Below are 14,490 nucleotides of genomic sequence, written 5' to 3' on the forward strand. Positions count from 1 at the left end.
ATTAAGGAAAAACAGTATGAAAAATTGCATACTATATTATTTCAGTCCTAGAATATGTGTGTGTGTGTGTGTGTGTGTGTGTGTGTGTGTGTGTGTTGTAAAACCAAATTCTAAACCTAAATAGTGCCTTTCTCCAGGTGATAGGTTATGGGTAATTTTGTTTTCTCTTTTATAATTTTCTAGATATCCTGAACTTCTAAATGAGACAGAACTGCTGTGATTATTGGAAAATTTAGATTAAAAATATTTTAGAGTGCTGAAAAAAAATAGCAGAATTTCCAAGAAAGGGATTTAGAGTCCCTTCATAATTAAATAATGAATCAAGAAGTGTAAATGGGAAAGATTTGCAAGAAAAACAATTATTCCAAGGATTGAGAGTAGAGCGAGGATGTTCAGACTAGAAGGGGAAGTGCCTAAGAGAGTGTTTAATAGAACACCTGCCCTGGATTAATTTAGCACAGTGGAACCTACTTTTGATTGGTGTCAGCTGTTCAGAGGCTGTCTTCTGACTGTAATCATTTGGATTCACTATAGACTGAATAGTGTGGATTGAGGATCTGACGAGATCCTCAGAAGAGAAAATGGGGAAGAGCTGTGACCCCAACAGGTATAGTTCCTGCACTGGAGAGTTTCAAAGTGCCGTGGAGAAGCAGCAAATTGAGCCTTCTTTTTGACAGTAACCCTAAAAGGTGCGCTGTTTCATGACAGTCCCTTCTGGGCGGGGCCTGTCAGCAGCACCAGATAAGCCTGACCGGCTCTACTGGAGGGGACATCTTCCCAGTGACCTGCATGAGCCAATCATATCACTTGCAGTGGAAGCCTGCAGTTCAAGATAATGCCGCTTGGCCCCAAACACTGTACAGCGCACGCCTTTTTCTGCTTTCCTGAGAAAGTAAAGGCTGAACTGCTGAACCTGACCTTCAACAGGCCTTTGGAATTCTTCCACATACAGACTAGATAGGGGATTTTTTTTTTTTAATCGGAAACTAACTTGAGTTCACTTTAGAACCTCTTATTTGGTGCACAAGTCTGGCTGTTTCACAGAGCTTTCAGTTTTGCAAGTTGGAGTTGATTTCTTCCCTCGGAAAAACTGCTAGTTGGTGGTGGTCAACAGAAGTCTCAACATAGACATGAGCAAGGAATGTTCTTGCTGACACTCGCCCAAAGAAAACCCCAAAGGAGAACTCTGAGAACTCATTTCAGGATGAAGCTGCAAGAACGAAGTACTTCTACCATAAACAAATGCTGTCCATTGGCCAACAGACACGGGAGGATTCTTCTCCCAACTCCTGCTGCTCCTGCGACGAGAATCTGGCTCCTTAGGGAGCAGTTTCTTCTCCTGCTGCTGTTCTCTGGCCTGCAGAGACCCACGGGGAGTTCTGCGGTAGGTCGCAATTGCGGAGGTGATCTCCTTATGATCAATATTCCAGTCCAGCTTTCTCCTGGTGACAACCTTTACATGACCTTCAGTCACTTGGGATCTAATGTCATTCAGAAACTTTAACACATAGGACTAGTGAAAAGTGTTGAAAACAACTATTAAAAATTGTGGAATTATTGACAGTTTATAAATTTGACATAATGGAAGCTAGACTTATAGTATTATTTTCTTGATTCTCTGTAAAATTTAAGTAAAACATTGCTTATGTAGGACAAATAATGCAAATAAACGAAGTCCATTTGGCTTTAGACAATATCATATGGATCAACTCAAAATAAGTATTATAATCGGAAGTTCTATATAATGAAAAAAAATCTAATGTTAAGAGATAGAGTACATATTTGAGATCTAGTAATATATAAAAGTTTTAGAGTTCACAAGATTTGACAGAACATGATAGTATTGATTTTGTTTTGTTTTCACTTAAATAGATTCTGTAGACCTATTTGTAAACCTGCTATAAAGAGTTATTGGTTAAAAATCATTTAATCAGTCTTAAAAAATTGTTCCAGTTTGCACATAACTAGATGATTTCTCATCGTAAATAACACAGTGAAAATATCAAATGGCATGTTTTTGAGTTCCAGCTGCAAGTCCCTTGACACTGACGGGATGGAATCTTACCTCTTAAAATATTTCTTCATGAATGCTGTTTATTAGAAAAGCATCATTTCTTTGCCAAGCAGAAAATATCTCGGAATTTAGATAACTGAAAATTGGCTCTAGATGATGGACTGATGATACTTGGTGAACTTGTATTCAAATCTCTAACTTCAGTTTAATAGGCACTAGACATCAATAAGTAATATTCAATTGGCTACCCACGAGAAAATATTTTTTTCCCACTCTTGGTTACTAAGAGGAAGGACTTTCCTAAGCACACTCCTGAACACTGTCCACACAGTTGTCACACAGCTGCCCTGGAGGTGGGCAAATTTACTTGATTGGTGGTGTCAGGAAGAATAACCAAGTATGCTGAGTTTGACTCTGCTTTTCTTCCTCCTGGGAATTAGCCTGATGACAAACGGCATGAGTTCTGTGTTCCTCCATGACAAGGATCTTAGCTGGGGAGGGCATGATCCAATACTGCCTGCAGCTAAGTGGACAAGTCTGCCTCACTCTGGGATTTACTCTTAACAAGCCCACTTGCCATCAGACCTAAAGATGTGTGCTCCAACGTGGCCTTGTTAGGTAGTAAAAATGATATTCTAGCCTTCATATTTGCTTTTTTCCTCATTTTTTTCAGATCCTGGGCAGAGGAGAGGGCTGTCATTCACTGGGGGCCCCTTTGGAGAACCCAACTTTACTCATCACTTAAGTCTTTTCTTAAACAAAGTTCAAAGACTTATAGGTTTTAGGTATTCATAAAAGAGATATTCCTTAAAACACCCATGAGAGAATGTGAAGGGGGTAAGTAGAGGAAACAGAAAGTATAATTAAACTTTCAAGTTATTAATTTTTTTCTTCAAAGTACTAATATGCAAAATTACTGTTTTCGGTGATATAAAAAGGGTCACTTCCTCCCTGGGGAGATCAGTTTTTTTGAGCTTTCAGTGATATTTATCAAATCGAATTTAACCTCTAACACAGGTCACTGATGCAGGCAGGACTGGAGCAGTGTAATGATTATGAGTGAAACTTCCTTCAGCAAATATTGGTTTTGAGGAAAAGACTTGGCCTTATATAGTATAGCGAATAGGCCGTCACATTCACCATCTGATCTGAAAAATTAAAATCAAGATTTTTCTTTTTTTATAGGTTGCAATTAAAATTGACTTTGACTTGGCACCAGGTTCCTTTGATGATCAGTACCAAGGCTGCAGCCAAGAGGTCATGGAGGAACTAAATCAAGGGGATTATTTCACAGAAGAACTAAAAGCCCATGGGAATTATTTCGGGGTCTGGCAGAAAGCCCACTTAACCTGGTTGAGTCAAGGAAAAGCTCTACCCAAGAACATGAATATTACACACGCTGTGGCCATTTTGGTTTATTCATCGAACAACAGTGTTAGCTCAGAATTCACTAGAGCCATGGCGAGCGCTGTTAGGTCTCCACAGCCGTATAAACATTCATTCCATTTCAAATACCTACACTACTACCTGACCTCAGCAATCCAGCTGCTGAGGGAAGAGATTGTCCTGAAGAATGGCTCACTGTGTTATGAGGTGCACCATGAGGGTGTCTATTTGGAAGCCTACACAGGTGCCACCATTAGATTTGGCCAATTCCTCTCCGCCTCCCTTCTAAGAGAAAAGGCACAGCAGTTTGGGAACCAAACTCTATTTACCGTATTTACTTGCTTGGGTGCACCTATACAAGACTTCTCTTTCAAGAAGGTCCTAGTCCCTCCCTATGAGTTGTTTGAAGTTGTAAATATGAGCTACCACCCAAGAGGAAATTGGTTGCAATTGCGGTCAACTGGGAACCTGAGCATATATAACTGTCAGCTGCTAAAAGGTACAATTATTGATCTAAATTGAACCTACTCTTATCAGGATCACAGACCACTATTCTTTTATGAAAGTTACTTTCTGAGTGGGCTTGGGAAGAAAAGGCCAAAAACATAGAAATTGGCCTTCAGTAATGGTAGAATTGATAGAATAGAGAAAAACTGCTTTCTTTCTTGATTTCCCCTCTCTTCTTTCCCCTCAACTACCTCTAGGAAAATGTGTTTCTGCAATGGCACTAATGTGTGGCACTCTAGACAGAGAAGGTAAACCTCTACCGGAAAAGATAGTGCATAAAATAGAGCATTTTTACCGTCTCCCTCAAACTCGTTCTTTGTCATGGTCATTTCATGAATAAGGAGTGCTAAAAGTAAAACAGGAGGCAAGATTTATTCATTCACTTTCGTCTATTAACTGTCTTCTATGTTCCAGAAACTAGGATAGATTAAAATGAGTAAAGCAAAATCACTATCCTAGGTGGATTTTGAGTCTAATGAGAAATAGAAATATGAACAATTGTTTATACACAAAAGTACTAATACACCAGTGTTTTAAGCAATGGCTGTAGCTGCCCATTGCAGGAAGCTACTCATTCTCTCTGGGGAAAGGGAGGAAGGCTTGGCAACAGAGGACCATGTAGGACTTGAGGTAGGAATGGGGGTTTTCAGTGAAAGAAGAGACGAAAAGTCATTTCAAGCAGAAAACAGCATATGCTGGATTACAGAGATTTCAAAGAGCCTGGAGTTTTCAGGGGATCTCCAAAATGCTGGATGGCTGGAAGGTAGGTTGTGTAGGACTAGGAAGAGCTGGGAGTGGAAAAGGAGGAGGAGATTGATTGGGCCAGGGGAGCTCTGATGGGGCTGGACTGTAAAAATTCTTGTATTCCAGGCTAAGCACTTTTGAACTTCATGCTGTAGGTAATGAAAAGTCATAAGAAGTTTTTAAGGAGTGGATCATCACTTGGATCAGTATTTTAGCAAGAGCTCTAATGATATTGTGAAAAATGAACTAAAGCAGAAGAAATTAGAGATATCACAGTACAAATTAAAAATTGTTAAGCTCTTTTTTAGGAAAGAAATGTGGCTGATTCCATTTTATCCTTGTATATTGTCAACCACAGTCATTTCACAGTGTTAGTTCTGTAGCAAATGCTGTGCCTTTTGATTCAGAAGGAAGACGACTGTCCTTATCCACATGTGCATTTGTCCACACTCACAGTTAACTGCAACCCAGCTGCAGTCTCTACCTTTGAAATATCTCTAAATCTTTCTCTATCATTATTGATGTTGTTAATAACTCAGGCTGTCAGCATATCTCAACATTCAAGGGCTATAGTATTGCAAAGGTCCTCACGCTGGCATCCACACTGAGGTCTAGGGCCCGCTCCTTCCACCCTACCTGTAAACACAGACCAGGGGAGAGGTGACCTAGCAACACCTTTATCTCCTCCCTCCTCCCCTCAGCAGTGAGGCAGGCAGCAATGTGAGCGAAATGAGCATCTGCTCCACAGACCCAAGAGATTAGTGTTTGTAGAGGAGAACAAAAAACCAGAGTAGAATATGAAGAAAACAGTGAGAATTTGATAATAAATAAGAATATTCACAGTCAGGTTCGAGGATTCTTTGGAACAACATCTGACTAGGACACTGTTGCTTCATTCTCAACATGAAGTTGAGACACATCATTTTTCTACTAGGTTAACGAGCACTGTAAAATATGTTAGGTGAAAAATCGTAAAACATTTATGTCAAGGACTAGGAAAGTGAGGCAGAGGAATATATGATAGAAACTATTACCCATGTTCTGCCACTCTATAAGTCTCGAAGAAAAATATCTCAAGACCCTCCCCCCTAATCTAAAGATCTTTGGTTTCCTGTGGTGAAACTACTAAAACACAACTTTAACCTGGTTTTGAATTAATGCTTAGCTGGGGCAGCCATGCATATTACTAGATTCTGGAAGCTTGGTTGGTCTTGATTGAAGATTTGAGATCACAAATCAAACTTCAGGGAGTCAACAATCTTGTGTTGCTCTGTAGGCTCCTTGTGGGCAGGATGTTGACTACATAGTACTTACGAGCTTGGCATGGAATCCAGGCAGTTTGACTCTAGATCCACTCTGTCTGGATTCATATCCAACTTGTACCACTTTTTAGCTGTGTTCTCACTCAAGTTGCTTAAACTCTCTAAGCTTCTTCATCCCCATAGCAAGCATCGTAACAGAGACTCACAGGGCTCTTGTAAAGATGAAACGAAATAAAATAAAATATAAACTAAAACACTAAATTATTTTTACATTCCCTAGCATATAATAAATGGTAAATAAGTGTTAACTATTATTAACTTTAGTCCCTTGGCACATAGAGATGCTCAATCTGTATTTGTTAAATAAGTAAATGAAGCACTCTCTTTCACATCTCTGAGTGATCTGGGCCTTGAGTCAGACAACCATATAACTCAATTGACTAAAAGCAGTTCCAATATTTGCTAGAAAGGGAAAATATTCTAGAAAGTTCAACCCCTAGTAAAGAGCAAGGAGCTGTAGCCACAACGTAAATGCCCTGGAATGTGGTCACTTGCAAGGTGAGTTACTATATCTAAACTTTTCCTAGAAATTCACCAATTAGCAGCTTGTTAGGCTTTGGGAAAAGAGATTGTAAATGGCAGAATAAAAATACCAGTGGTCTTAGAGGGTGACATTCTGGTCAGAGACATTGAAGATAGACTAAGAGCTGGAACTGAAGTGTCTTCCCAGCCAGCATAGCTATAAAACTATCCGGGAGAGTGTAAGACGGAAATGAATGAGCTCAGGCTGCAGGGATGTCATTCGTCCTTTGACTCTGGGCTCTGACTGAAAGTTGCAGAGAAGGCCGCTCCATCCTCTGGTTTCACCTTACCTTAGCCTCATCTGCCATTGGCTGATTGTTAGCACAGTCACTTTAGTTGAGGATCAAAAGACTATATAGTCTTGGAATGGAAACAACCAATATCCACCTATCTCTACTGATTTTTTTTTTAAAAAAAGTTTGGCTTCAGAATGCTTTCAGCTATTCACTGCAGTTTTTTTTTTTTTGCAAGGAGTAAGCTATGTCTGAAATCTTTCTGAAGTTATTTCTATTAACTGATAAATAATACTCTATTTATCCCAACATCCTGGAGCAATGCTGGTTTGATCCATACATAAACAACGGGAGGAGGGAGGTGGAGTCTTTTTCTTATCTAGGGGTCCTTCACTGGTTTGGACTAAGATCAACGTACTGTAGGGGAGGAAAAATAATTTTCCCTCTACCCTTGTAAGTTCTTGGCTGAGATCCCCCCGTAATAAAAAGAGTAACAAGAGGAGCCAGCCTGGTGGCATAGTGGTTAAGTTCGCGTGCTCCACTTTGGAAGCCCAGGGTTCACAGGTTCGGATCCCGGGCGCAGACAGAGGCACAGCTCATCAAGCCATGCTGTGGTGGCGTCCCGCATACAAAATAGAGGAAGATGGGCACAGACGTTAGCTCAGGGCCAATCTTCCTCTCACACACACAAAAAAGGGTAACAGGAGAAAAACAAATTTAATTTCATACATATGGGAGCATAAAAATAGGAGACTCAAAGGCAGCCAGGCAATTGAAGCTTATATACCATCCTGAGCTAAGGAAAGGGATAGGGGTCTGGGGCTTCAAAGGGGAGGAGGACAATTCACAGGAAGAGAAGAAGAGCAAATGTTTGGTAAAAAAACATTTGCCCTGCTATGCAGATAAGTCTCTCAGATGAAAAAGTTATCCCTGGTGGTAGCTCTCTTGCTGCTACAGGACCTCTTTCTACATCTTTTGGGAAGTTCAGGGGGAGGAAGAAAGATTTTTCTGAGTCTGCTGGGTCTTGAATGCCTTCTGCTCAAAATAATCCTTACACCAAAGAGGCATATTTTGGGGTGGTATATTCTGCTCTGCTTCAGTACTCTCCTCAGACTTGATTTTCTAGATAACTGCTATTGCCCACTTCACTTCTCCCAACCAATCTCCTGATCTGTACCACTCACCTCAGCCTAGGGAATTCACAGATGGTATTCTGGAGTACTGATGTCTAATTCTTCATGAAACTGGAATCGTCTCAGGAGACTGTTTCTTATTCTTTCAGGTTTTTCACTAGCAGAAGCCACAGGCTACTCTATGTCCCCAAAAGTGCCTATGAGCCAGTGACTTATGTTTCCTTTCCTGTTCCCTCTTAATCTGATAGATATGATATTTGAAAAACAACATGAAGACCTTTAGAACTGGCCAGCCAGGACCCTGTAGTTCTCCCAATGAAGAGACACTAGATTAAAGCACATTCCAGTCCTCAGTTTATTTCAAAATTGGTTCTGTTAACTTGTAACTGCAGTTCTCAAGCTCAAAGAGTTCCCAGGAATCTGTGGCCTTCAGACGGTCAAGAGGTCAAATTGGTAGCATAATACATTTCAGGAAGTGAATTTGCAAAAGGAAAATTGTTTAAGATATTCTAAACTAACAGCTTTTCCCTCTAAATCATCTCTCACCCCTCACATGACCCATACCGGTTACCATAGAAACAGATGTTTTCATGCCCATTGGAAGACTCAAAATATGTTATGTTAGTTATTCGCCCTTAAACGTTGCTTCGTTCAGCAAAATAATCTGTGCCAAAAATCTGTAGACACACAAATACATGCTCTGTTCTGTATCATTGGAGTCACAAAGAAGAGAGATTTATTTGTTAAAATGTTTCACATAATCAAAATTCCTAAGGATGTTTCTAGAAAAAATAGAGTCAATTGTTTGTAGTAAGCCTGGTTTTACATGTTAACTTTGCCCGTTACTAGCAGTGAGAACGTGGGCAAATGGCTTAATCTCTCTGTGCCTCAATTTCTTTACATGTAAAGTAGGAATAATTTTTTAAAATAAAACCTACCTTATAACATTCTGGTGAGGATAAAATGAATTAATGCACATAAAAGCTCTTAGAATAGTATGTAACACGTGTAAAGAAGTGCTCAAAACTTTTTCTCTACCATTACTATTACCATTATTGTTTTTTTATTTTATTGAATTTCTGTTTCCTGTTTTCTTTTACTCTGGACTTAAACTATCTCAAATTAGTTTTCCCTATTTGTGGCATCACATTCACCTTGAAGTAGAGTGTCTCTCAGACGAATGGATGAAAGAATGAGTAATTGAATGAATCTGGGGGACCACGTTGCATGGTGGAGAGAAAATAGACTTTGGAGCCAGTGAGAGCTGGGCATACGTCAGAAGCTATGTGGCCTCGTGTAAATGACAACTTCTGAGCCTGTTTCTTCATTTATAAAATGGGGCCAATACTTACCTAAAGGGAATATTGTAGTAGCACTTGGTGTTCACTCTCTAAAACACCATTGAAAAATGCTGGGAAAGTACTTTGCACGTGGAAGCAGGATAATAGTTTAATGGCGCAAATGTGTGCTTCAGTGGTATTGACAATAAGAATAGAAACGAAAGAAGAGACGAGAAATAATGTTTACCATTTTTGAGTGCCAACCTTTTCCTAGACAACATTCTAAAAGATTAACACGTTACTCACTGCATTTTGACAGAAAGCGGCTAGAGATAGCATTTGCCTCCAAATACTAAGTTATCTAGGGATGTCATCTGAACAGTCTGATATAGTTCACAGATTCGGACTTCATGAAATAAAAAGTGTAATAATTAAGTATTTCTCCCCAGACTGTATACCCTAAGGCAGAGGTGACCAAAATTAGGTTATAATATACTAATAAAATGATATTTGTGTAGCAATTTAGTTTACAAAAGGCTTTCACACGCATTATCTGTTTAATTCTTACAACCACCCTGTACTTTGGGTTATTGACCCCACTATAGTGATGTGAACACTGAGGTTTAGAGAGGTTAAATGGTTTGTGTAAGATTATTCAGATAGTTTATAAATGACAAAAGTAGGATCCTTTCCCATGTTTTTGGACTAAAAGTCCAGGATAATTCTCCATAGGTTGCTTTCAGATTTATTTGTCCATTCAAAAATGTTACTAAGACCCTACTAGAGGCTTCAATCTTCTGTGATTGTGACTACTTACATTATAACTCACTTTGAATACACATAAATATAGCAATACACACACACAAATGCATATATTAGAAGACAATAGTTAATCTTAAAGTTATGCAGTGTAACTCTACTAACCTATTTTATTACATTATCAAAGAGTGATGGTTGTGACCTACTAAACTGATATCACAAACCATTAAGGATCACAACCTCCAATTTGAAAAATACTGCACTAGGGTACAGAGGGAATAAAAAGCACTGAATAGATAGTCTACAAGAAAAGTAAAGACAAATACAAAAGTAAAATTAATGTAAGGTATCCTCAAATGAAAGAGTTTGTAGATTGTAATTAACTTAATTCACAGAAGTTTTTCATTTATTCTCCTAAATAAAAATATTGTCTGTGTAAAAAAAATAATAATATTGTGAGGTAGACATGATAATGACCATAGGAGAGGTAGAGAAAAAGTAACAAGAGAGTTAGGAAAGAAAAGTTACTTTAACTTGAGAATATAACATAAAAATAAGCTATTTTTAACATCTTAGTGATTATGAAGGGGGCTTAAGAGGGGTTTTTGAAGGATGAGTATGGTTACAACATAGTAACGTCTACAGGTTTGTCTCTTATTTTAGCATCATCATAATAGCAGCGAAGCACAGTCAAGAGTAGTGGTAGTGATCACAGTATTTCCAGAAACCCGGAGATGCTCTCATTTTACAGAGGAGAAAACTGAGCCCCAATGAAAGTAACTAACATGGTCAAAGTCAAACAGCTAGGGGCAGAGCTTCAACTCCAAAGCTCATCACCTCCCAAACCCATAATCCTTCTCTGTTATGTTGTTTCACTGTCAATCAATATTTTCTGATAAATCTCCAGTAGAATCTTATCCCATTAAGAAAAAGTGAGAAAGGGTGAGGTTGGAGATCCTTGTGATCTCCAGCCTCAATGAGGAGAAAACGAAACAAAAAAAAATGTTTGAGAATCATTCTAATGAATGACCTGCTAAAGTGGAATTAATGGTTTCTAGGTCCCTGTGAGAATTCACATAATACAATTTTAACACAAACTTTGACAAAAGCTTAGAAATATGTATGCACTATTAATTTTTCTTGTCTATTCTTGTTGGTGAAAAGCAGGGTTTTGAAAATTACTGTTGGTATATATAGAAATCCAAATAGAAATTCCAGGAAACTCAAAGGATTTTATACATCATGTGAAAGTAATGGAAAAATATTCCTTCATCATCTGGTCATCCTATCAAACAATAAACTCAAATATTGAGATAATCACGGAATTGAATGTCTTTCTACCCCAAACATCTTTTCCACCCTAAATAATCAGCTAAGGCTGGTTGAAAAGGAGATTCCACTGTTTATTTAGAGCATTTTTAAAAGGTTTCCGTCTTCCATCTCATTCTATACATTCATCCCATTGTATTCCCAATTAGTAGTTATACCTGACAATAATTTTTTGTATTCCAATTTTGCTTCCATGGGGCACATCTACCCAGCTGCTAAACTTTCCCACACTTCCTGTGAAGAGTGTGTATGTGTAGGAAGTACACACACACACACACACACACACCAAGCAGGATTGTGTGAATACTTTTTGCCCATCTTGTAATAAAATAGTTCTATAAATGGACACAGTATATATGGAGAGACAATACAGTGGTTAAAAATATAGAGTTGAGGGGCCAGCCCAGTGGCATAGTGGTTAAGTTCGTGCTCTTGGCTTCGGCAGCCCAGGGTTTGCAGGTTCAGATCCCAAGTGCGGACCTACACACAAACCACTCATCAAGCCATGCCACGGCAGCATCCCATATATAAAGTAGAGAAAGATTGCCAACAGATGTTAGCTCAGGGCCAATTTTCCTCAGCAAAAAACAAAAATAGAGAGAGAGAGAAGGAGTTGAGCCAGGCTGTCTGAGTTTGAATATTGCCTACACTACATGCTAGATGTGCGATATTTGGCAAGTTTCTTCACATCTCTGTGTCATAGTTTTATCAACTATAAAATGAGGATAATGAGAATAAATACCTCATAGGATTATAAGGAGAATAAATATAAGGAGAATAGATACCTTTGAGGATTAAATGAGTTAATTTATAGCAAGTGCTTAAAACAGACCCTAGCACAGAATAAGTACTTAATGTGAGCTTTCATAATGGTGATGAAGATGATGATAATTAAGATGGTGATAGCAATAACGCTGATAATGACAGAGATGGAAAATTAGGAGATTTCTACCACTAACGAGTTGGGCAACCTGAGGTAAATCTCTTAACCTCTTGGTGCCTAATTTATCACCCTCGAAATAAGCAAGCTGAGCTTGTTGGTTAGAAAAATCTAAGAGAACGCTTTTTATAAAGTAGCTAAATTCAAATATTTTTATTAGGAATTGCCTAAGTTAAAAAAGTGAATCAAAGGAGAAATGAGGTAGTTAAAAAAAATCTCTGCTACCTAAAACATCTCTAACTCTTTTTTTGTTTTTTTTACAGATTCCAGCATAAAGTGCATCCCTGCTCCTGTAATTATTGCTTCTCTTTCCTTTTTGACCAGTGTCATCATCTCTTCCAAAAGTAGAGCATAAAGGAATCTTGTGGTTTTGCTTTCCCTGTACCCTTTTGCTTTCTTTCAGTCAGGGCACCCTGAATTCCCTTGGGATTCACTCTGCCCACCTATCAATTGATACAGAGCTGGCTTAGCTCATTGCCTATGAGTGGGCCTGTAACTCAGTATATTTCTTCTCCGTGGACACAGAGATTGACGCTGGAATAAAAAATGACCCAATCAGAGCCTGTGAGATACAATCAGGGTACTTTTTTGGAATTGGGTTTGGAAGTGGGGTGGGTATCTTTTTTTTGAGTGGAGATTAATGGAACAGAGTGAATATGAGCCTACAGCTACTAGCAGCTATCTTGCCACCAGGAGTGGAGACTCTACCTCCCTGACAATGGAGCTAACACAATGAAGGAAGAGCTGAAAAATGAAAAGGACCTGAGTCCTAAGGAGAGTGTATGAGCCCTAGATCCAACTGTGCCTGAAACTGGATATCTGGGGCTTTTTCTTTTTCTTTTTTTTTTTTTTTTTTTTTGTGAGGAGGACCAGCCCTGAGCTAACATCCGTGCCAATCCTCCTCTTTTTGCTGAGGAAGACTGGCCCTGGGCTAACATCCGTGCCCATCTTCCTCTACTTTATATGGGACGCCGCCACAGCATGGCTTAACAAGCGGTGTGTTGGTGCGCACCCAGGATCTGAACCAGCGGATCCTGGGCCACCGCAGTGGAGCGCACACACTTAACTGCTTGCACCACCAGGCCGGCCCCTGGGGCTTTTTCATTACATAATAAATTATATTTTTGCTAAAATAATTTGAATTAAAATTTCTTTCTCAAGCAATTGAAGGAGTTATAATGAATACAGACTCTCCCTTATTTTTTATTTAGTGATCCTAAACTGGAACAAATCAGAGAAGCTTGAGTTAGAAAGCAAAGGACAAATTCATCAAATGGAAAGCTTTGAGTTCCAGAGACATAACCAAGGCATGAATTTTCTTCAGAGATTTTTCTCAGCATTCAAGAGCAAACTGGTGGAGTCTCATATGGGAAGAAACATATAGGAAGTCTCATATGGGAAGAAGCTTGAGAAATAAAAGAGAAAGTTAATGAAAGATGTTAGCGAAATCTCATTCACTGCCAGTAATGGGGTGCTGCACACATATTTCTAAAATATTAGAAAGTTAAAGTTTAAATTTGCATGTTAATTTACAGAAGGCATTATGGCAAATTGGATTCTAAGTCTTCGCAAATTTAAGTACATTTCTTATGAAAGGATGTGGACGTGTGTGGAGATAAAGGAAAAGATATAGGAGAAAAAAACATCTGATTACCAAGCAAATATCAAAGACCTATTGAGTTCCCATTATGTGCAAACAATTAGATAAAAAGAAGTGTAATCATCAAACTTCACAACTGGGAATGTTCTCCAACTCTTCTCTCAAGTAGTATACAACATAGGTGGGGCAATGAGGGAGACTGTTTTCCATAATCTCCAAGGCCCTAGCATTGGGCTAACTGCAGTGAAGGTGAGGGCTAGCTCTATACCTTTGAATTCTGAAAGTCCATGCTACTTCCCCCTCTGAGCTTTGGATAAGAAGCAATGAAAGTGGAAATCAGCTCATCTAACCCCAGTAGGACTTCCAGAAGGCCCTTTGTCATGATAGAAGAGACTCCATGGGGAATGACCTGCATAAAATCACCTGGTAAAGAATTCAGGTATCTAGTACTATTGTTCTTTTTTTTTAAGTGGTGAGAATGAACATTTTTTTTTTTGAGGAAGATTGGCCCTGCGCTAACATGCTGGCAGTCTTCCTCTTTTTTTCTCCCTAAAGCTCCAGTGCATAGTTGTGTATCATAGTTGTAGAGCTGTAGCTCTTCTATATGGGACACTGTCTCAGCATGGCTTGATGAGTGGTGAGCAGATCCACACCCACGAACCGGACCGGGGAACCCTGGGCCGCAGAAGTGGAACGTGTGAACTTAACTGCTATGACACCG

The 14,490-nt window shown here is 39.1% G+C and overlaps 1 protein-coding gene across 1 annotated transcript; it reads left to right on the forward strand.

Moving 5' to 3' along the window:
- The first annotated feature begins 884 nt into the window (after positions 1 to 884).
- Positions 885 to 12,798, forward strand: ART4 (ADP-ribosyltransferase 4 (inactive) (Dombrock blood group)). The gene is made up of 3 exons (XM_058557589.1): positions 885 to 1,384; positions 3,200 to 3,899; positions 12,433 to 12,798. Exons 1-3 carry the CDS (start codon positions 1,142 to 1,144, stop codon positions 12,522 to 12,524), a joined length of 1,035 nt encoding a protein of 344 aa, XP_058413572.1. The 5' UTR covers positions 885 to 1,141; the 3' UTR covers positions 12,525 to 12,798.
- Positions 12,799 to 14,490: the final 1,692 nt, after the last annotated feature.

Source organism: Diceros bicornis, chromosome 17 (genome assembly GCF_020826845.1).
Source record: "Diceros bicornis minor isolate mBicDic1 chromosome 17, mDicBic1.mat.cur, whole genome shotgun sequence".
NCBI classification, from domain to species: Eukaryota; Metazoa; Chordata; class Mammalia; order Perissodactyla; family Rhinocerotidae; genus Diceros; species Diceros bicornis.

Coding starts and splice junctions, on each gene's coding strand:
- ART4 (XM_058557589.1), top strand. CDS start 1,142: ATGTTCTTGCTGACACTCGCCCAAAGAAAACCCCAAAGGAGAACTCTG. Junction 1,385..3,199: donor GACCCACGGGGAGTTCTGCG/GTAGGTCGCAAT, acceptor CTTTTTTTATAG/GTTGCAATTAAAATTGACTT. Junction 3,900..12,432: donor TAACTGTCAGCTGCTAAAAG/GTACAATTATTG, acceptor TTTTTTTTACAG/ATTCCAGCATAAAGTGCATC.